Source organism: Salvelinus namaycush, chromosome 34 (assembly GCF_016432855.1).
Source record: "Salvelinus namaycush isolate Seneca chromosome 34, SaNama_1.0, whole genome shotgun sequence".
Classification (NCBI taxonomy): domain Eukaryota; kingdom Metazoa; phylum Chordata; class Actinopteri; order Salmoniformes; family Salmonidae; genus Salvelinus; species Salvelinus namaycush.
In genome coordinates this window covers 22,869,291-22,892,400 of record NC_052340.1, presented here as the reverse complement: position 1 = coordinate 22,892,400, position 23,110 = coordinate 22,869,291, and the positions used below count along the sequence as shown (strand labels likewise).

Genomic DNA, 23,110 nt, shown 5'->3' with positions numbered 1-23,110 from the left:
GTGAAGAGCACAGGGCACCAGTGGCGAATTTGCCAATCTTGGTGTTTTCTGGCAAATGCCAAACATCCTGCACGGTGTTGGGCTGTAAGCACAACCCCCACCTGTGGACGTCGGGCCCTCATACCACCCTCATGGAGTCTGTTTCTGACCGTTTGAGCAGACACATGCACATTTGTGGCCTGCTGGAGGTCATTTTGCAGGGCTCTGGCAGTGCTCCTCCTGCTCCTCTTTGCACAAAGGCGGAGGTAGCGGTCCTGCTGCTGGGTTGTTGCCCTCCTACGGCCTCCTCCACCTCTCCTGATGTACTGGCATGGAGTTACATTGTGTTGTTTAAGTGTTCCCTTCATTTTTTTGAGCAGTGTATATTGGGGCTGTTGCTGGGCAACACGGACTTTCAACTCCCTCCAAAGATTTTCTATGGGGTTGAGATCTGGAGACTGGCTAGGCCACTCCAGGACCTTGAAATGCTTCTTACGAAGCCACTCCTTCGTTGCCCGGGCGGTGTAATGGGATCATTGTCATGCTGAAAGACCCAGCCACGTTTCATCTTCAATGCCCTTGCTGATGGTAGGCTTTGTTACTTTGGTCCCAGCTCTCTGCAGGTCATTCACTAGGTCCCCCCGTGTGGTTCTGGGATTTTTGCTCACCGTTCTTGTGATCATTTTGACCCCACGGGGTGAGATCTTGCGTGGAGCCCCAGATCGAGGGAGATTATCAGTGGTCTTGTATGTCTTCCATTTCCTAATAATTGCTCCCACAGTTGATTTCTTCAAACCAAGCTGCTTACCTATTGCAGATTCAGTCTTCCCAGCCTGGTGCAGGTCTACAATTTTGTTTCTGGTGTCCTTTGACAGCTCTTTGGTCTTGGCCATAGTGGAGTTTGGAGTGTGACTGTTTGAGGTTGTGGACAGGTGTCTTTTATACTGATAACAAGTTCAAACAGGTGCCATTAATACAGGTAACGAGTGGAGGACAGAGGAGCCTCTTAAAGAAGAAGTTACAGGTCTGTGAGAGCCAGAAATCTTGCTTGTTTGTAGGGGACCAAATACTTATTTTCCACCATAATTTGCAAATAAATTCATTAAAAATCCTACAATGTGATTTTCTGGATTTTTTTTTCTTCTCATTTTGTCTGTCATAGTTGAAGTGTACCTATGATGAAAATTACAGGCCACTCTCATCTTTTTAAGTGGGAGAACTTGCACAATTGGTGGCTTACTAAATACTTTTTTGCCCCACTGTATGCATGCGCACACACACACACACACACACACACACACACACACACACACACACACACACACACACACACACACACACACACACACACACACACACACACACACACACACACACACACACACACACACATATATATATATACACACATGCACGTCACAACATCTGCAGGGAAGGACAATGCAGGCTTCTGACCAAATGCCCATGGTGCGAAGACAAGTTAGATGTGTGAAATAAACACATCGTCTTTGAACATGAAGGAGAAAAACATTGTCTTTAGGCTGACATTTGTGTTAATATAATTAGAAGCATGATAACACTTGATGGTTCTCACATGTAGGTAATAATATCTCACCTAAAGACAAATACTCAGGTCGCTGTATAATCACAAGGGAGAACATTATACAGAAGAATAGCTCATTTAATCAGAAGTGATATAAACAGAAAAGTCAACCAACATCAACAGGTCTAAACTTGACCTTATGATGCCTTGAGAAAACTTTACAGGACACTGTCTTAACTCCTGCCCTGCTAGTGCAGTGGTGCACATTGGGTCAAATTCTTTGTATGTTTCTTTATTAAGAACAAATTCTTGTTTACAATGACGGCCTACACCGGCCAAACCCTAACAACGCTGTTGTGATACAGGCCATAATCAAACCAGTGACGCCTAGTAGTGACGCCTAGTAGTGACACCTCTAGCACTGAGATGCAGTGCCTTAGACCGCTGTGCCACATGGGAGTCCAAATAGACACACATCAAATAGGCCTACGTATTCTCAATTCAATAAGGGTATTTGAATGAGTAATGCAAAATGGCAGTGTTAGCACATACCTAGCTCATTTAAGATGGACTGAAATGAATGATTTAATTCCGTGTATCAACTCTATAACCCTGGTATTAAAGTGCCGACTTTGCATTAGTCAGTTCTACAATATTCCTCATTATTAATTTATGCTGAAGATAAGGACATGGAACCTACACTAATTGAAACATAGAACTCAAGAACTGTATATAACTATTATATTAATAAATTCTACAGCAATTCACAATTCGGTAAAATAACTTTCTGCAATTCACAATTGGCTATAGGCTGTACACAAAAACTTTGGTTTAAAATTCCCATTATGGTATTAATACAATATTTATTTGTCAAATTATCAGCTATACATGTAGCTTTACTATAATAATCTCTGTATTGACAATATAAAGTTTGTTTGACCCATTGTGCTTTTACTCATCAATGTGATGCAACCAAACCTTTCATTACTGGGGTCCCGAGTGGCACAGTGGTCTAAGACACTGCAGTACCTGGTTCGAATCCAAGCTGCATCACATCCGGCTGTGATTGGGAGTCCCATTTGGCGGCGCACAATTGGCCCAGCGTCGTCCGGGGTAGGTCGTCATTGTAAATAAGAATTTGTTCTTAACTGACTTACCTAGTTAAATAAAGAGTAAATAAATACTATATGGCTGACTGCTAAATAGCAGCTCATCACCTTGTATGTGTTCAGTGAGTCATTCATCAATGTGGAATAAATGACATGTTGTAATATCTATCATATTAAACAGGGTTCCCCTAATGTTCCACTGATAGTTCTTCAAAATGGTAGAAGTCTGCAGCAGATAGCAATCATGCTCATGTCTGACTCATGGGTTTCCTAGGCACAATTATGTCCTATTGGGATTATGGTAATGGATGGGGTTATTGTTGGTTTGGTGTTAAGGACTGGGAAGTGAAAGTGCCTGCTGAAGCTAGATAATATTGAGACAAAAGGGTATATTTACTCTCTAAAGGCCAAGTCATAAGTGTTAATCGTATAATCTTTGTTTTCCCATAGGCCTAGAGCTAACAACTGCAAATGTAAAGTCATACTAAGCATTTCTTTCTATTAAAACCAACATATATTCTGTTTATACACACTTTTATCCCAAAACCATAATAAAATTGTGCACTTACTTACATTTAGTGACATCATTAATTATACAGCACCTATGCAGCTCTGGGAGTTATGGATCTATTATAATGGACTGTCATGTCACACAGCAGATGGGCATTCCAGATGGCTCAGACCTTTGCCCCCCGCCCCAACGCAGCCCCATCCCCACCCCCTTTTTTGTTGTCGAGTTTAATGTCCTTGTCTATAACCGTTCTGTACTTTGTCATATATTTGTATGTTTTATGTAGACCTCAGGAAGAGTATCTGCTGAATATGCAGTAGCTAATGGGGATCCTAATAAACCAAACTAAACCCCCTTTCCACCAGCTCCAGTGCTCCAGCCCCAGCGCTCCCATTCCTCCAGCCCCAGCGCTCCCATTCCTCCAGCCCCAGCGCTCCCATTCCTCCAGCCCCAGCGCTCCCATTCCTCCAGCCCCAGCGCTCCCATTCCTCCAGCCCCAGTGCTCCCATTCCTCCAGCCCCAGCGCTCCCATTCCTCCAGCCCCAGCGCTCCCATTCCTCCAGCCCCAGCGCTCCCATTCCACCAGCCCCAGTGTTCCCATTCCTCCAGCCCCAGTGCTCCCATTCCTCCAGCCCCAGTGTTCCCATTCCTCCAGCCCCAGTGTTCCCATTCCTCCAGCCCCAGTGCTCCCATTCCACCAGCCCCAGTGTTCCCATTCCTCCAGCCCCAGCGCTCCCATTCCTCCAGCCCCAGGGCTCCCATTCCTCCAGCCCCAGTGCTCCCATTTCTCCAGCCCCAGCCCCCACATGGCTTACCTGTAAACCAGTGTGTCATCTGCAGTGCTGTTGTACTGGATCTGGTACATCCTGATGCCTGGGATGTGGCGCTCGGAGGGCCAGCGAATCACAGCCGAGGAGGAGGTCAGCTCGGCCACCACCACCCTCTTGTCCTGGTGCTTGTCATGGCCCTTGGTGTCGTTGCCTGACTTGGAGGAGGTGGTGATGTCAGAGAGGCCCCGATCGGCCTCGCGCATGTGGTGCAATGTGTTGTTGACGAGCAATGGCAGAGGGATCATGTTGATCTCCACGGCAGCTGTGGCGATGCCGGCAGCATTGGAGGCCACACAGTTGAAGGCACCACTGTCCTTTAAGGTGGTGATGAGGATGTCCAAGGTACCGTTGTCATACAGGATGGTGCGGGAGTTGTTGTGCACTAGCTTGCCGTCGGGGAAGCGCCAGTGGATGGCTGGGTCTGGGTCTCCCATGGCTTTGCACTTGAGGGTGACCCCCTGACCCTCCATGACGTAGGGCTTGGTGGATATGTGTTTGGTGATGAGCGGGGGCTCGCAGATGAACTCCTCCTCCTGGATGGACCAGAAGTACTTGTCCATGAGATGCTCCGGGGAGGCGCAGGTCTCCAGGTCGTCCTCCCGGGTCAGTCTGCGGAGCCACAGCAGCTCACAGTTACAGTGGAGAGGGTTTCCCCCGAAGCTCACCGCCAGGGAGGATGGGTTGGAGCCCTTGGTGTCTGACAGCACCTGGGCGTGCTGAAACAGGCTGTCCGGTGGTAGCTTCTGCAGCCGGTTGGAGGTCATATCCAGACGAACCAGCTTGGTGAGGAGCGTGAAAGTCCCAGCTCCAATGTGATCAATCAGGTTGTGATCAAGGGTGAGGGTGTTGATGTGGCTCATCCTGCCTATCTCCTCCCAGGGCAGGGTCCTCAGGTTGTTGTTGGACAGATCCAAGTCCTCGATGGTTGACACAAACTCATCAAAGGAGGTAGGGGCCACATGGTGGATCTGGTTGTTCCCCAGTATGAGGTGGCGGAGGTTGACCAGGCCTTTGAAGTGGTCGCTCTTGATGACACTGAGGCGGTTGCCATCCATGTGGAGGGCTCGTAGAGAGCGCAGGCCCAGGAAGGCGTTGGGCGTGATCTGGCTGATGGTGTTACGGGACAGGGTGAGGTGGACCAGGCTGGTCATGTTGAAAAAGTCTTTCCTGCGGATAATGGTGATGAAGTTGTCTGTGAGACGCAGCTCTACGGTCTTGCGGTCGATGGTTGGAGGTACAAACAGCAGACCGGTCTTAGCGCAGAGCAGAGTCAGAGTGGGGGAGAGGTGCTGACAGATGCAGCGGCCAGGGCAGTTATAGCCCTTCACCAGCACCGCACACAGCAGTACACACAGCAGCACACACACAACCAGACGCTCCATGGTCTGTCTGTCTATCAGCTTCAGATCCTGGAACAGATAAAGATAGAGAAAGAAAGGGCAGAGATTTATTAAAATAAGTATATTTGACGGGTTTAAAAATCATACAATTTATAATGAGCATACACAAATGGAGTCATCAACCAAGATGATTGAAACTGCCAGTAGGGTACCGGTCACCAGAGAGACATGTCAGAGGTTGTTGATAGCATGGTGAGATGATAGATGACTGAACTGTACTGCCCCAGCTTTGGCATTATCCCTTAAAAAAACAGAGAATAGTCCAGCAAAACAAACACAAAGTGGCTAATATGCCATGCCAGCAGACTCTCGATCCCATCCAAATTTGAATAATTGCGGTGTTGTTTTTACATGGAGCTAATATGTCATATACTTCCCTGTCATACCGTATGCTTTGTGTGTTTGGCTAGCTCTGAACTTCACAACAGTGTAGGGAATTAAGGGGAGAAGGGGTACTTGTCAGCACTGCTTAAGGATTTATATGACCTTTTCATGCTCCCTTCACTCTTCATGCTTCAGAACTGTACTGCAGAATTAGACATGAGTCTGTCAAGTAAATCATAGCAACAAAACATGAAGGTGAGATGAAGAGACCTTGGTTCTAAATCCATCAGATGGAGGTATTATTAGATGGTTCTTAGGTTTTGAGGCTGATGTTCAGATTCTCTGATCCCCATTTAGTGCTATTGATCCAGCTCTGAGAGCATAAGTCTGCAGTGACAGGTGCAGAAAGAGATCCTTGGGTGTAATAACCACCAAATCACAATGAAAGCCCATTCTTTCATGACTGCTGCCATATCCCCATGCAGTACTTTTCCCTCTTTTCGGTATCAATCTTTGTTGCTGATGCATTTAACACTCAATGTTTATCACAGACGGAGCCCATATATAGGGATATGATGATAACTGACTGTTCTCCACGGATAACCAATCATTCCTGGCTATGTATTTTTTGAAAATACCAACCGTCTACTTGTCTAGACTGGCAGTCTTTTGATTTGTCTTTAGCTTGCCTTTCATCTTTTCCTTTGGATCAGATGTTCTTAATCTTTTCATTTCTTTATCGTATATTACACATCAAGGATTCATATCATATGAAATGAATCTTTTGATTGTTTTACTAAGAAAACATATATTCTACTTTTTATTCTAAGAAACTCCAGATATAGAGAGCAGAACATGAACAATAACTAATAAGTTTAAGACTACGACAGCCTATTTTATTCATATGTGTATATTTCCTATATGTACATTTGCATTAATGTTAAATCAGTTCATCAGGATGTCACGGGGGGCTTTATTGCTGGTAGCACACTGTGCCTGGCTTGTGTAAATTATTTATATCAATCTGACCCTTTTTTAGAAGCTGGGGAGGTTAAATTAATAAAGTAGGTTATAGAAAAAATTATCTTATTTCATACAACAAAAGTATTATACAATGAATGTGTTCTCGGTTGGTCTGAATATATATATATGTTTCATCGGCGCAAAACATCCATTGTCTCATATACTTTTAGGTAGAATATTGTTCTCCAATAATTGTGTAAGCATTCAAATGGAAACTAGGCCACAGAGCTTATGGTTTCTCTGAGGACCATCTGTGCTCTAGCGTTTCCTGCCATCACCATTGAGGATACTCTATTGATCTCTCAGCATCTCCGGTGAAGAAAGAAAACTTTGTTGCCAAGGCAACTCTGGTGTAGAATGTAGGTCTTTCAATTGCATTAAGATGTTAAGCTGCCAGAAAATAAGGTTTCCATCCTAATGGAGATAGGGAAGATAAGGACATTTACAAGATGTTTTATCAGCCACCCACTTCAAAACCACACTAAGTGTGTCTATAGGTGAGGAGGACCCGACGAGCACATAGAACTATGCATTGGAATTCATGTGCAAACTGAAATTAATGAAAGAGTAATATACTGGTGGCAAGTCTGTCTTTGTATTTAATTGAGGATATTTATTGTACCGGGGAAGAACTCTCAAATGATTCTGGCTCAAAATCTTATTACTGCATTATACACCAGCTACCCTTTTGGAGGGACTGCAGATGAAGATGTGAGGAGCTCATGACATACTGTCTTTGCTCTGAGCGGCAAAAGACAGCGTTAATAAGATTACCTAGTTACCTAGTTGACACTAGTCAAAAATCTACATAATGAGTTTAAAAGCATGATTGTGCATTTTAATCCATTCAATTATTCCAATATATGCATATTCATTATCAATTAAAAGTCTAATTATGACATGAATTAATTATTCAGAACATTTCTTCGTTAAATAACCCCCATAACTAGTGTCTAATATCTAATTAACAAATTGGTCCCTATCAAGAAGAGATTATTATTTGAAATGTAGTATCAAAACATCTGACTAATCCACACAGAATATCAAGAATGTCAATTCCCCATTGTCTTTGGTATCCTACTAAAATGATCAATGCAAGCATGCAATAGTGTATTCAACAGTATATTATATTAAACATTCTCTGCTATCAACACATATCAATTAAAATCAAATTAATATAAATTTGAATGGGACATTGTAAATAGTCAATTATAACTGACCACAAAAGCAATGTCCTATCCATAGTTCAAAAAAGGCCACCTCATTGTATACACACGCAGAACGTGGTCAAGTAATGCTTATTTTTTCCTATGTGACTGTCTGGCGAGAGTAAATTCCAATTAGACAATGTAGGCAGTGAACTTTTAGCTGCCCCACAGTGACTCTCGTCAGGAAACCAGCATAATTATTGACATGCTGAGTTAATTGGAGTCAGTTCCATCTCCGCCACTAAGCCAAGCTCTGTGTGGCGCTACACAACCCTGGGGAGTTCTGGTCCCATCGAGAGAATACCTTGGTAAATAAAGGACATTTGCATTTTATAATTATAGCCACATGCAAATGGCAAAAAGGATGCAGAGTGATGTGCCCTGTATTTTCAATTTCAAACCTCACCCAAAAACATACTCAGGGAAAGTAATTGAAAAGTACTAACTAGAGAGTCACAGCCTTTAATCGTGGCAAATTCCTGAGAAGGAAGACTTTGCCATCCTTCTAAATTGTAGGAAGGATTAAATGTTATTTGAACAACAAGTAATTGTCAGAGGTTTATTCTACACCTACATTGACGTTTTGCTAGTCTTTTTCCTGAGATCCAAGGGAATCGAAATGGTTTTGCTCCACAGTGAATTTGAACAGGATATGAATTTGAAGAGTAAATGTCTTCAAGCCTTGATTGAGCCTTCAGACAAATGATGTGCTTGATTTATATTGAATAATTTGTTTTCTATTGTCAAGAAACCTATACAACAAATAATGCCACTTGGCTGCCAACACTGAATACAGCAGTCGAGGCCCCTCAGAGGAGGAAGGGGAGGACCATCCTCCTCAGTGAATTTCATATAAAGAAAAATTGTAAAACATTGAAAAGGTTATGCTTTTTAGATAAAACTATACTAAATATATTCATGTCACCAAATAATTCACTGTTTTGCAATGAAGGTCTACAGTAGCCTCAATAGCACTCTGTAGGGTAGCACCATGGTGTAGCCGGAGGACAGCTAGCTTCCATCCTCATCTTGGTACATTGACTTCAATGCAAACCCTAGGAGGCTCTTGGTTCTCACCCCCTTCAATAAACTTACACAGTAATTATGACAACTTCCGGAGGACATCCTCCAACCTAGTAGAGCTCTTGCAGCATGAACTCACATGTTGTCCACCCAATCAAAGTACCAGAGAATGAATCTAATACTGAAAGCATAAGCTACAGCTAGCTAGCGCTGCAGTGCATAAAATAGGGTGGGTAGTTGACTCAAAGAGAGAGAAAGACAATAGTTGAACAGTTTTTTAACAAATTAATTTCTTCGCAAATGAAGGAGAAGCAAGAGAGAGTCATTTCTTTCAGTTTTACTTTCTTAGCTAGCAAATGCAGCTGGCTAGTTTAGTTACTCAAACACCCGGCTCAAACAGAGGGATGCTATGTTAGCTAGCTGGCTATGACTATCCAACACAACACTGGAACTCTTACAAGTCAAGGTAAGGTTTTGGTTTTATATATTTTTTGCCACCGGGACCTGCCGGTGTAACTGCTTACTGACTGTACACCGTAACGTTACTGGATGATTGTAGCGGGTTTACTAAAGTACTAGTTCTATTAGCTATGTTGACTAGGACGTTACTTTAGCTAATATGGGGAAAACTATGTAGGCTGTGTGTAGTGGTTATGATGTGGGTTGGCTTGTATTTTTTCGTTTGTTTTTTCGCCTGGTCACATACAGCTGATGTGTTGGTCATTGAAGTCCACAACGAAGGGAAAAGGTGAGAGGAGGAGAGTGCATAGACGCGTGAAGGAATACAACGTGGCTGCTATGAATGTCAACTGTGCTTATGTGTGAATAGGTTGTATTCATTCCGCCAATTCTGTTGAAAAACGTTTCTTAAACGGAAGTAAATGTAACGGGATAAAAATACCTGAATTGTCCAATAGAAACTCTCGTTTGTAACTGTTGGACTAATAATTACACCCTAGATAAGCTAGATGCAGGCAATAGTGTGCAAGGCGGTATTGAATGTGTCACTGTCTGTCCATGTGTCAGTCTGTCATCTCAAATTTTTCTCTCGACCTGTGTGCACCTACGTTGTAAACTTTCATTCACAGGCTAGGTTGCAGCAGCCTCATGATGGTTATAGGGAAAATTTGAGTATCATGTAGTAGCCTAAACCTATCGATGTGACATTGAACTGGGTGAAAATGAATGACAGTCATCCGACATGCTGTAATAGAAATAAGGCCATGCTCATGAAACAAAAAACATTGTCCTCCCTCATCATAAACGGCACTGCCCGCCACTGGAATACAGTAAGTGCACCGTATAGAATCCCTGCTCTGAAGTAATACCAAACAAATTGTACCCTGATACAGACATGTTTACAACCACTAAAAAACATCATCCACAAAGCCCGGATTAGGTCCATGAAATTCTTCATTAGGATGGCTTGGAAAACAGAAAAGACAAACTATGCAAAAAGGAATTACTGGATGTGTTGTTGAATTAAGCATAAATTGTAACCACCGAGCCAGAAAGCCTCCCCAGTCAGCTCCCTTAATTAGGATAATAATCAGGACAATGCAAAGTCCTCTTATTTAAGCTGTCCACTTGCCTATTTTCGGTATGCTGTGAGAAGTTGTGCATAGCTCTGTGCTGAGAATAAGAAATAACATTCAATAGTAAACACTATGCTGAGAACACTGGGAGAGCAATTAAGATCTACCTTAACTTCATTGTTTATGTTTTCTGTTAAATTACTGCATAGGGGCAGTATATTGAGATATATAACATTGCAGGTGAATCATGAATGAAAATGAGTCATCGGCAAAAGCAAGTAAATTACTGTATGTTATTGTATAACCTGTTACCAGATCAATTACTGCAAAACGTGTCCTCTAGGCTGGTTGTTGTTATCCCTTATCCTATAATACAGCTTTAGGACAATGAGCAGCTGTACAAAAACTCCCACTTTCTTTATTCAATGACAGTATTGTGTTCTCTACTGCTTTTGTCTGCCTGGTACATACTAACAGAATTAGGATAACAGGGGACAGTATGAATATAAACTAACTCTAATCTATGCATTCAAATTGGTAACATTTTTCAAGCTGAATAGAACAAGGACAGGAGCTGTCATGATTGTTGAAGAAATCTACCAAAAATAATACTATTTTCCTTACTATCCTTAATTTTCACAGGAGTAGGAGTTTGAAAGTTTTGAAAGTGGATGATTATTTGATTGTCTAGAGTCTAGACAGTTCTCTCTGTAAGTTCACAAAGTCATCAGGCGATGATTGATATAACACAGAACATTTCCTTGATGCTGCTTAATTATCCCATTGAGATTGATCGACAATGGATGCATTTCTATTGTGAAAGAAAAATAAATTGATAGGCACTTGGAAAAGAAACATTCAAATGAGATGGAATAGTGCAAACATGATAAAGGGCAAAAAGCTATGCAATTTCAAGACTATTACCACTTTGTTTATTCTGAAAGCATTATTTACCTGAAATACCATTGACATCCAAATGATCAAGTGGAGATATTTAGACTACAAGTAGAAAAACAAATTCTACTCCACTTGAATCCTGAAGATCCCTGATGTAATAAAACACTGTTGTACACCGTTAATACTATTAATATAAATAGTCCAATTTTAAAAAAGGGACTGTAGAAAAAAATACTACTTATAGTAGCCTACTCAGTTTGTTGAAGATAGAGGATTGAGTGACTCATGATTAAAAGTAGTAGTCTGCTCCAGCTGGAGACAAAGAAGGATATAGTAGAGGTTGGGGTATGGAGGTGGATAAGCCCAGAAGCCAGTGGAGCAGTCTAGCTCTGTGCTGAGTAGTATTTAGTCAATGTTCCCTGTGTCCACTGGTTGTTGTTGCATTAATGAGTCCTTCCAGCGGTGAACCACCAGGAAACAGTCGGTCACTGACTACATGAACCATTTTTCTTTAGCTACCGTGGAAATGAGCTGCTTCCAGTCTTAAAGCCATGCCTTAGGGAGGTAAACACAACTTAAATTGCTTAGACATTTGACCTTTCTAGCCCACTTTTAAAAGCGCTATTATTTGAATGTAACAAATTCACAAATTGAACTGACAAAATAAAACCGCCAGAGGACTATGAGCTAGTGAGGTTAGAGGGTGGTGTGATGGATTGGAGAGTAGGGGGTAAATGTAGTGGACATGAGTTTGATGCAGTGAACATATGATCTTAGGTAAACATATACATTATATTACGGTGCATTCGGAAAGTATTCAGACCCCTTGACTTTTTAAACATTTTGTTACGTTACAGCCTTATTGTAAAATTGATAATAGTATTTTTCCCTCATCAATCTACACACAATACCCCATAATGACAAAGCAAAAACAGGTTTTTTAAAATGTTACAAATAAAAAATGGAAATATCACATTTGCGTAAGTATTCAGATCCTTTACTCGGTACAATGGCGTTGCCGTTTTACGGGCTTCTAACCAATTGTGCTATTTTGTGTGTTTTTCGCATTATTTGTAACTTATTTTGTAGTAATGTTTCTGTCACCGTCTCTTATGACCGAAAAGAGATTCTGGATATCAGAACAGCAATTACTCACATCATACTGGACAAAGATTTTTTCTTAACAAGTAGGACTCAAAGGATTTACTTCAGACACCGGACAAGGCCCAAATCCCCATCATTTGCAGGAAGAAGAGAAGGAGATATAGGTCGGGGTGCCTTGTAAGGAACCGACGGCAAGTGGGTAATCTGCCTCTACCATCCATCCTATTAGCCAACGTGCAATCATTGGATAATAAACTGGATGAGCTCTCTAAACTGGACCGTTTTATCTCCATCTCTTCATTCAAAGACTCAATCATGGACATTCTCACTGATAGTTGTGGCTGCTTCGCGTGATGTATTGTTGTCTCAACCTTCTTGCTTTTTGTGCTGTTGTCTGTGCCCAATATTGTTTGTACCATGTTTGTGCTGCTACCATGTTGTGTTGCTACCATGTTGTTGTCATGTTGTGTTGCTACCATGCTGTGTTTTCATGTGTTGCTGCTACGATATGTTGTTGTCTTAGGTCTCTCTTTATGTAGTGTTGTGGTGTCTCTCTTGTCGTGATGTGTGTTTTGTCCTATATTTTTATTCCCAGCCCCCATTCCGGCAGGAGGCCTTTAGCCTTCTGTTGGCCATCATTGTAAAAAATAATTTGTTGTTAACTGACTTGCCTAGTTAAATAAAGGTTCAATAAAATAATACTAAAAAAATCTAATAAAGACTATCCTACCAACGGGACATCAAAAACTGTATTATCTTCTGTTTCACCGATTCGTGGCTGAAGGACGACATGGATAACATACAGCATTGGCAAGATAGAACAGCTGCATCTGGTAAGACAAGGGGTGATGACTGTGTCTATTTGTCAATAACAGCTGGTGCACAAAATCTAATATTAAGGAAGTCTCTAGGTTTTTAGAGTATCTCACATTATTTACCAATAGAGTTTTCATCTATATTCTTCGTAGCTGTTTATTTACCACCACAAACTGATGCTGGCAGTAACACCGTACTCAATGAGTTGTATACGGCCATAAGCAAACAAGAAAATGCTCATCCAGAGGCGGCTCTCCTAGTAGCCGGGGACTTTAATGTAGGGAAACTTAAATCCATTTTACCTAATTTCTACTGTGCAACCAAAGGGAAAAAAACTCTAGACCACCTTTACTCCACACACAGAGACGTGTACAAAGCTCTCCCTCGCCCTCCATTTGGCAAATCTGACCATAATTCTATCCCCATGATTCCTGCTTACAAACAAAAACTAAAGCAGGAAGCACCAGTGACTCGGTCAATAAAGAAGTGGTCAGATGACGCAGATGCTAAGTTACAGGACTGTTTTGCTAGCACAGACTGCAATATGTTCTGGAATTCTTCCGATGGCATTGAGGAGTACACTACATCAGTCACTGGCAAGTGCATCGATGACGTTGTCCCCACAGTGACTGCACGTACATACCCCAACCAGAAGCCATGGATTACAGGCAACATCCGCACTGAGCTAAAGGGTAAAGCTACCGCTTTCAAGGACTCTAATCGGGACACTTATAAGAAATCCCGCTATGCCTTCTGACGAACCATCAAACAAACAAAGTGTCAATACAGGACTAAGATTGAATGCTACTACACAGGCTCCGACGCTCGTTGGATGTGGCAGGGCTTGCAAACTATTACAGACTACAAAGGGATGCACAGCCGAGAGCTGCCAAGTGACACGAGGCTACTAGATGAGCTAAATAACTTTTATGCGCACCTCGAGGCAAGCAACACTGAAGCATGCATGAGAGCACCAGCTGTTCCTGACGACTGTGCGATCAATGATCACACTCTCCATAGCCGATGTGAGTAAGACCTTTAAACAGGTCAATATTCACAAGGCCGCAGGGCCAGACTGATTACCAGGACATGTTCTCTGACCATTCGCTGACCAACTGGCAAGTGTCTTTTCATTTTCAACCTGTCTCGGACTGAGTCTGTAATACCAACATGTTTCAAGCAGACCACCATAGTCCCTGTGCCCAAGAACACCAAGGTAACCTGCCTAAATTACTACCGACCCATAGCACTCAGGTCTGTAGTCATGAAGTGCTTTGAAAGGCTGGTCATGGCTCACATCAACACCATTATCCCAGAAACCCTAGTCCCATTCCAATTTTCATACCGCCCCAACAGATGACGCAATCTCTATTGCACTCAACACTGCCTTTTCCCACCTGGACAAAAGGAACACCTATGTGAGAACACTATTAATTGACTACAGCTCAGCGTTCAACACCATAGTGCCCTCAAAGCTCATCGATAAGCTAAGGACCCTGGGACTAAACACCTTCCTCTGCAACTGGATCCTGGACTTCCTGACGGGCCGCCCCTAACTGGTAAGGGTAGGTAACAACACATCCGCCAAGCTGATCCTCAACACTGGGGCCCCTCAGGGGTGTGTACTTAGTCCCCTCCTGTACTCCCTGTTCACCCATGACTGCGTGGCCAAACACGACTCCAACACCATCATTAAGTTTGCTGATGACACGACAGTGGTAGGCCTGATCACGACAACGATGAGACGGCCTATAGGGAGGAGGTCAGAGAACTTGCAGTGTGGTGCCAGGACAACAACCTCTCCCTCAATGTGAGCAAGACAAAGTTGATGATCGTGGACTACAGGAAATGGCGGGCCTAACAGGCCCCCATTAACATCGATGGGGCTGTAGTGGAACGGGTGGAGAGTTTCAAGTTCCTTGGTGTCCACATCACCCACGAACTATCATGGTCCAAACACTCGAAGACAGTCGTGAAGAGTGCATGACAAAACATATTCCACCTCAGGAGACTGAAAAGATTTGGCATGGGTCCCCAGATCCTCAAAAGGTTCTACAGTTGCACCATCGAGAGCATCCTGACCGGTTGCATCACCGCCTGGTATGGAAACTGCTCGGCATCTGACCGTAAGGCGCTACAGAGGGTAGTGCGAACGGCCCAGTACATCACTGGGGCCAAGCTTCCTGCCATCCAGGAATAATACAATAAGAGGAAAGCCCATTAAATTGTCGGAGACTCCAGTCACCCAAGTCATAGACTGTTTTCTCTGCTACCGCACGGCAAGCGGTACCGGAATGCCAAGTCTAGGACCAAAAGGCTCCTCAACAGCTTCTACTCCCAAGCCATAAGACTGCTGAACATTAATCAAATCGCCCCCGGGCAATTTACATTGACCCCCCCCTCCCTTTTGTACGCTGCTGCTACTTGCTGTTTATTATCTATGCATAGTCACTTCACCCCCACCTACATGTACAAATTACCTCAATTGTCACGTTCCTGACCTGTTTTCCTTGTTTTTGTATGTGTTTAGTTGGTCAGGGCGTGAGTTGGGGGTGGGCATTCTATGTTATGTGTTTCTATGTTGGGTTAAATGTGTTGCCTGATATGGTTCTCAATTAGAGGCAGGTGTTTGACGTTTCCTCTGATTGAGAACCATATTAAGGTAGGCTGTTCTCACTGTTTGTTGGTGGGTGATTGTTCCTGTGTCTGTGTCTGTTGCACCACACGGGACTGTTTCGTTTGTTTGTTCGTTTGGCTAGTCCTGGTGCGTGGTGCCGGTACCTCCAGTTCCGGCACCACGCACCAGGCCTACAGTGCGCCTCAGCCGGCCAGAGTCTGCCGTCTGCCCAGCGGCGCCTGAACTGCCCGTCTGCCCAACGCCGTCTGAGCTGTCCGTCTGCCAAGCGCCGCCTGAACTGCCCGTCTGTCCTGAGCCTTCAAAGCCGCCCGTCTGTACTGAGCCTTCAAAGCCGCCCGTCTGTACTGAGCCTGCAAAGCCGCCAGAGCCGCCAGCCAGCCATAAGCAGCCAGAGCCGCCAGCCAGCCATGAGCAGCCAGAGCCGCCAGCCAGCCATGAGCAGCCAGAGCCACCAGCCAGCCATGAGCAGCCAGAGCCGCCAGCCAGCCATGAGCAGCCAGAGCCGCCAGCCAGCCATGAGCAGCCAGAGCCGCCAGCAAGCCATGAGCAGCCCCTCAGTCCGGAGCAGCCCCTCAGTCCGGAGCTGCCCCTCAGTCCGGAGCTGCCCCTCAGTCCGGAGCTGCCCCTCATTCCAGTGTTGCCCCTCATTCCGGTGTTGCCCCTCAGTCCGGTGTTGCCCCTCAGTCCGGTGCTGCCCCTTAGTCCGGTGCTGCCCCTTAGTCCGGTGCTGCTCCTTAATCCAGTGGGGTTAATTTGGAGGGTGGCCAGTTGGAGGAAGCTACGGAAGCGGGGTTTGACTATGGTGGGGTGGGGACCACGTCCGGAGCCGGAGCCGCCACCGTGGACAGATGCCCACCCAGACCCTCCCCTAGACTTTAGGTGGTGCGCCTGGAGTTCGCACCTTGAGGGGGGGTTCTGTCACGTTCCTGACCTGTTTTCCTTGTTTTTGTATGTGTTTAGTTGGTCAGGGCGTGAGTTGGGGGTGGGCATTCTATGTTATGTGTTTCTATGTTGGGTTAAATGTGTTGCCTGATATGGTTCTCAATTAGAGGCAGGTGTTTGACGTTTCCTCTGATTGAGAACCATATTAAGGTATGCTGTTCTCACTGTTTGTTGGTGGGTGATTGTTCCTGTGTCTGTGTCTGTTGCACCACACGGGACTGTTTCATTTGTTTGTTCGTTTGGCTAGTTTTTCCTGTTCGTGCGTTCTTCGTGTCTATATGTAAGTTCTCAAGTTCAGGTCTGTCTACGTTGGTTTGTTATTTTGTTAATTATCAAGTGTAGTTTGTGTCATTGTTCGTCTTGTTTAATAAATTCCATTATGTCTGCATACAACGCTGTGTTTTGGTCCGACCCTTACTCCTCCTCCTCATCCGAGGAGGAGGAATTAGACAGCCGTTACACAAATAACCTGTACGCCCTCACACTGACTCGGTACCGGTGCCCCCTGTATATAGCCTCGTTATTTTTATTCTTATTGTGTTACTTTTTATTATTACTTTTTATTTTAGTCTACTTGGTAAATATTTTCTTAACTCTTCTTGAACTGCACTGCTGGGTAAGGGCTTGTAAGCATTTCACGGTAAAGTCTACACTTGTTGTATTCGGCGCATGTGACAGATAAAGTTTGATTTGATTTGACACAATCCTGTCTCGGAGCTCTACGGACAATTCCTTTGACCTCATGGCTTGGTTTTTGCTCTGACATACACTGTCAACTGTGGGACCTTATATAGACAGGTGTGTGCCTTTCCAAATCATGTCCAGTCAATTTAATTTACCACAGGTGGACTCCATTCAAGTTGAAGAAATAGCTCAAGGATGATCAATGGAAACAGGATGCACCTGAGCTCAACTTCAAGTCTCACAGCAAAGGGTCTGAATACTTATGTAAATTAGGTAATTATAATTATAATTAATTATAATTATATTATAATTATGTTGATTATTAATACATTTGCACAAAAAAACCTAAAAAACAGGTTTTGCCTTGTCATTATGGGGTATTGTGTGTGGATTGATGAGGAATTGTTTTTATTTAATCAATTTTAGAATATGGCTGTAACATATCAAAATGTGGAAAATGTCAATGGGTCTGAATACTTTCCAAATGCACTGTATACACAAAAGTATGTGGGCACCCCTTCAAATTAGTGGATTTGTCTATGTCAGCCACACTCATGGCTGACAGGAGTATAAAATTGAGCACACAGCTATGCAATCTCAATAGACAAACATTGGCAGTAGAATGGCCTTACTGAAGAGCTTAGTGACTTTCAACATGGCACCGTCATAGGATACCACCTTGCCAAGTCAGTTCGTCAGATTTCAGCACAATAATATCGGGAGCTTCATGAAATTGGTTTCCATGTCCGAGCAGCCACAAACACGCCTAAGATCACCATGCGCAATGCCAATCTTCGGCTGGAGTGGTGTAAAAAAAAATAAAAAATTGTAAAGTTCGCCACCATTGGATTCTGGAGCAGTGGAAACGGGTCTTCCGGAGTGATTAATCATGCTTCACCATCTGGCAGTTCGACAGATTAATCTGGGTTTGGCGGATGCCAGGAGAACGCTACCTGCCCCAATGTATAGTGCCAACTGTAAAGTTTGGTAGAGGAGTATAATGGTTTTGGGCTGGTTTTCATGGTTCAGGCTGGGCCTTTTAGTTTCAGTGAAGGGAAATGTTAACGCTACAGCATACAACAACATTCTAGACGATTCTGTGCTTCCAACATTGTGGCAACAGTTTGGGGAAGGCCCTTTCCTGTTTCAGCATGACAATGCCCCCGTGCACAAAGTGAGTCCATACAGAAATGGTTTGTCGAGATCGGTGTGGAAGAACTTGACTGGCCTGCACAGAGCCCTGACCTCAACCCCATCAAACACTTTTGGGATGAATTGGAACGCCGACTGCGAGCCAGGCCTAATTGCCCAGCATCAGTACCCGACCTCACTAATGTTCTTGTGGCTGAATGGAAGCAAGTACGCGCAGCAATGTTCCAACATCTAGTGGAAAGCCTTCCCAGAAGAGTGGAGGCTGTTATAGCAGCAAAGGGGATCAACTCCATATTAATGCCCATGATTTTGGAATGAGATGTTCAACGAGCAGGTGTCCACAAACACTACATGACCGAAAGTATGTACCATATAGGAGGAAAATAAATACCTGAGGGAGTGACAGGGGCCTTTGGCTCTTCTGCTACAAATAGCATCTCTGGAGGAGGTGCTATCTGAAATTACTTCTCATTTCCTGTTACTGGCTAATTAATCATTTGCAGACATGAAATCAAGATTTAAAGGATTATGGTCCACAAGCTAATATTGGGGCTGATTTAATAGTGTTACTTCAGTTTCGGTCATTTAAGAGTCATAAAGGTGGACTCAGGGACCATGTCTTGGTTATGATGTATGGTCTGAGACAGCTATGCTATGGCATATTAAAGAAATAGTTATGCTTAAGGTCTATTTTAAATGTCTTCTTGGGTCATACGCCTGCAATAAGTACATTTCCTTCAAGCTCTGTTTTGGTAATAGTGGTAAGACAATCACATTTAGATTCAGTGTGACAGAAAATGTTGCTACTGAGTTTGAGTTGAGTTTATTTTATTTTTACAGGGACGGTGCATATTAATCAACGTTTCAGTAAAAGTGACGGTTTTAGCCAGCCGGCTAATTTTCAACCGCAGTCCCTGGGCAGGTTTGACACCTACTGATGCACCTAAAGTTAAAGTTTGAAATAAGTGAAAAACAAGTCAATACAAATTTAAGCCTTTAACTTGAGTTTTGGCCAGAGTAGTTGCTGTAGCTCTGTTTTATGTTCACACGTTCAGACTGCACATTAATTATTCTACATGGAACAGATTTAGAGTCTACTCTGAGAAAAAGCATTGAAAAGTCATCACACTGTCTAATAAACTGAATTAAACCCCCGTTTCTTTGTTTTCAAATCTCCCACCCTGTGTTTATGCAATTTACCACCCTGCACCAGGCTTAATCTTTAACAGCAAAGCAACCTGCTCGGTGCCATTATTACACTTTAATATAGCCCTGCTCCTGCAACTCATCCAGAAAGCTAAAGCCAGGCGAGCTCATTGTGCTGCCAGGGCCACTTATATCAGGCCTGCTTCATGTGCTCCTCCTCCTCCTTACTCCCCCCTACCCATGAGCCAATGCAAATGACAGTAACAGCTTGGACGTGACAGTAATTGCAAGTGGTGCGAGCTCTGCTCCATGGCCAGGCATGAAGGCAGATGAAGGCCGGGAGGAGTGCTGCCAGGCCTCTTTGAGGACACTGTGTCTCCCGTATGCACGAGTAGACAGTGGAAAGAGAGGAGGCTCACAACCAGTTGCTCATCTGCCTGCAAGTCCCATGGTGCACTCCCACTCCCTCTATGTACTTAACGAAAGGAAAGCAGTAGGCTGGGCTCCTTCTTTCATGGTCTTGTTTACTCCATCACACAGTTGGACACCAATACTGCCTGGATGAGATATTGGCCATCTCATTGATCATAGCACCAATACACTGAACAGGCCATTCAACAACATGTAGAAGTAATAGCAGCTTTTCAACAATGAGAGTGAGGATAGTGAAATACATTCTTATGCAAAGCTGGCATACCAAAACTGCCATTAATTTGACTGAGGAACACATAACAAATCTTGTGTTGGGAAAACCACCTCTTTTTCATGTACAGTACATCAATGCAATAAGGCAATGCTTGATAGTAGTGCAACATTCTGGTTATATTAGCCAGTTGACTCTTTAATACTACTGAAACGATATCCATTAGATCTAAAAACATTATTCATAACCATTTACATACATATTCATACATGTAGTATTATGAAACTTTGAAAGGAAATATAAAAAATCTGTCCTACAGAGTTCGGGAGTTATATTAGTGGGGTTGAATGAGATTACAGAGATATCTATCATAACTGGCTATTACATGTCTCCATATCTTTGATCAGGGACTTCAGAAGAGTTTGGAGAACCGTCTCTGTTCCTGTTGGTGTCTGAGGGGAAGAATGAATCACGGATATCTCAGAGGAGTAGAAAGACAACAACCACATGATTAACAACAAACAGTCACCAATGCATCTGAAAAAGCCCACCAACATCTAAATGAGTCAGTGGTGGATCAGATCAGGCAGCTTCAGTGAGTCCGTTACGTTCTGCATGTGTTCACCATGACCAGATATTAAGCAGTTGTGACTGAGTAAGAGGAAACAGCAAGAGGTCAAACTTATAATCCACTGAGCTCCCCCTGTGTCACTGTCACACAGCCATTGCATCTGGTTTGGTGTTATGCTTTTCATGTGATTTGATGTTACCTGAAAGCTCGCCTAAGATAGAGGCATATTCTAACCAATCACTTCACCACTAGGAATATTCCTGAAATGACTCCATTTAATTTGCTATTCCTCAGATTCAGTGTGATACGGCTGGCATATGGTTTTAATTTGGTGGATGATTAGTGGACAGATAACAGGGATTGAGCCCAGCAGAGTGTGGATGTGTCCCAAATGGCAGCATATAGGGCACCGTAAAGTGAATATGGTGCAATTTGAGATAAAAAGAGTGTCTTGTCATCATGGCAGATCTGAACCCCCCTGAGTACACCTTGAGCCTCCCCTTTACAGCTTATTACTTAGCCTCGCACAGCCTCGCTCAGCCTCTCAATCTCGCACAGCCTCGCTCAGCCTCTCAATCTCGCTCAGCCTCGCTCAGCCTCTCATACTTGGTATTCCAGGAACTAGAGAGGGAAAGGCTCAGATTACTGTGAAGGGGAGAGATCTGACCACACAACATGAGATGGGAGGAGGAAAAGGAGGAGAGGAGGAGAGAACTGGGTCGCTGAGTCTTATCCTTTCTGCTTCATTTGCATTGGGAGTGTTTGAGGGATGATACCTCAACTTAACCTCTGCCATAGTCCTGCTTTGCTCGGATTCTTGATTAAACACTCATATTTACTACCTGCTTACAGAGCACTGACTGTAGGCTTAGATTAATGTGAGTAGAGATGAACTGGGAGTAGTTCTCTACCTGTTATGCATGATATTATCACCTGCATCATCCCTGACAACTATTAAACTGCAGACAAAAGAACAGCTGCAAACAAAGATGTTAAACAAATATGAATGGACCAGAATGGCTTCATACAGACATTAATACATTACTTTTATTTGACATGAAAGGATATTTCAGTAAAATATACATTCCTTGACAATGCCTAGTTAAAAATGGAAGCATTTCTGATGACACAAACCCATCAGAAAGTCCTATGGTGCAAGGAAATATGCAGAGGCATCCATAAAGCATGGCTATTGCAGACGGTGCTTGTTAGCAGAAGGGGCGGGTGTGTGTGTGTGGCAGGGTGTGCGTGTGTATACAGGGCGGGGTGTGTGCACTAGCTAAGCTCAGCTCAGCTCACAAGCTGGCTAATTAGCATTGCCCTCTCATTCCCTTTGAGCAGGGGAGGACAAGTGGGAGACATCATATTTCTTTGTTAGAAGCATTGTGTGTCCCCTCTGACCATAGAATCCACAGGAGTTCTGACCACAGGGGGTCACAGAGTAGACAGCGTAATCCACCATCCCCACCAGCCCCCTGTGGGAATGGCCACCAGCTAGCTCTCCCTTCCCTTCCCTAACCAACGCCCTCAGCTCAGACAACACTACAGGCATCACATACACCTATTGGATCATCATTTACTTTAAGCAATAGTTACTGTGCAGTGACATTTTCAGGCTACATGTCTGGTCCCGACTCCAGTCAGAAGACAGATGTTATGGAGGAAACAGGTGCATATTGCAGAGCTCTTTGAAGCACACTCTGATCTCTGGCTGGTTGCACTCTGAAGACACAGCAGAGATGATTCAACTGGATCCTCTGGTGTACTACGGCTTTAATTAATAGGCTCATATTACATATTATTTAGACAGTGATAATTGCCTTCAAATCTCTCCTATATTTGGGGTTTATTAGCAAAAAGTGAGCCCTGGTCTATTTGGGCTTTGTCAAAGTAGCAGAACAGGCCATTTTAATAATTGGTCATGCACCGGTGGCCTTGATGGAAAAGTTTGTTGTTTTCGTGTGTGTGTTTTTTTTTGTAGCAGGAACAGCTGTTTCCCAACTATCAGTGATCTCCATAAGGCTGCCTCTGA

The 23,110-nt window shown here is 43.7% G+C and overlaps 1 protein-coding gene across 1 annotated transcript in view; it reads right to left on the bottom strand.

Moving 5' to 3' along the window:
• Positions 1-23,110, bottom strand: part of LOC120028388 (leucine-rich repeat and fibronectin type III domain-containing protein 1-like) — a 50,215-nt gene that overhangs the window by 17,339 nt on the left and 9,766 nt on the right. Inside the window, exon 3 of the mRNA XM_038973621.1 lies at positions 3,958-5,381. Within this exon, the coding sequence (XP_038829549.1) occupies positions 3,958-5,354 (1,397 nt within the window). The 5' untranslated portion in view covers positions 5,355-5,381. The remainder of the gene's footprint in view (positions 1-3,957; positions 5,382-23,110) is intronic.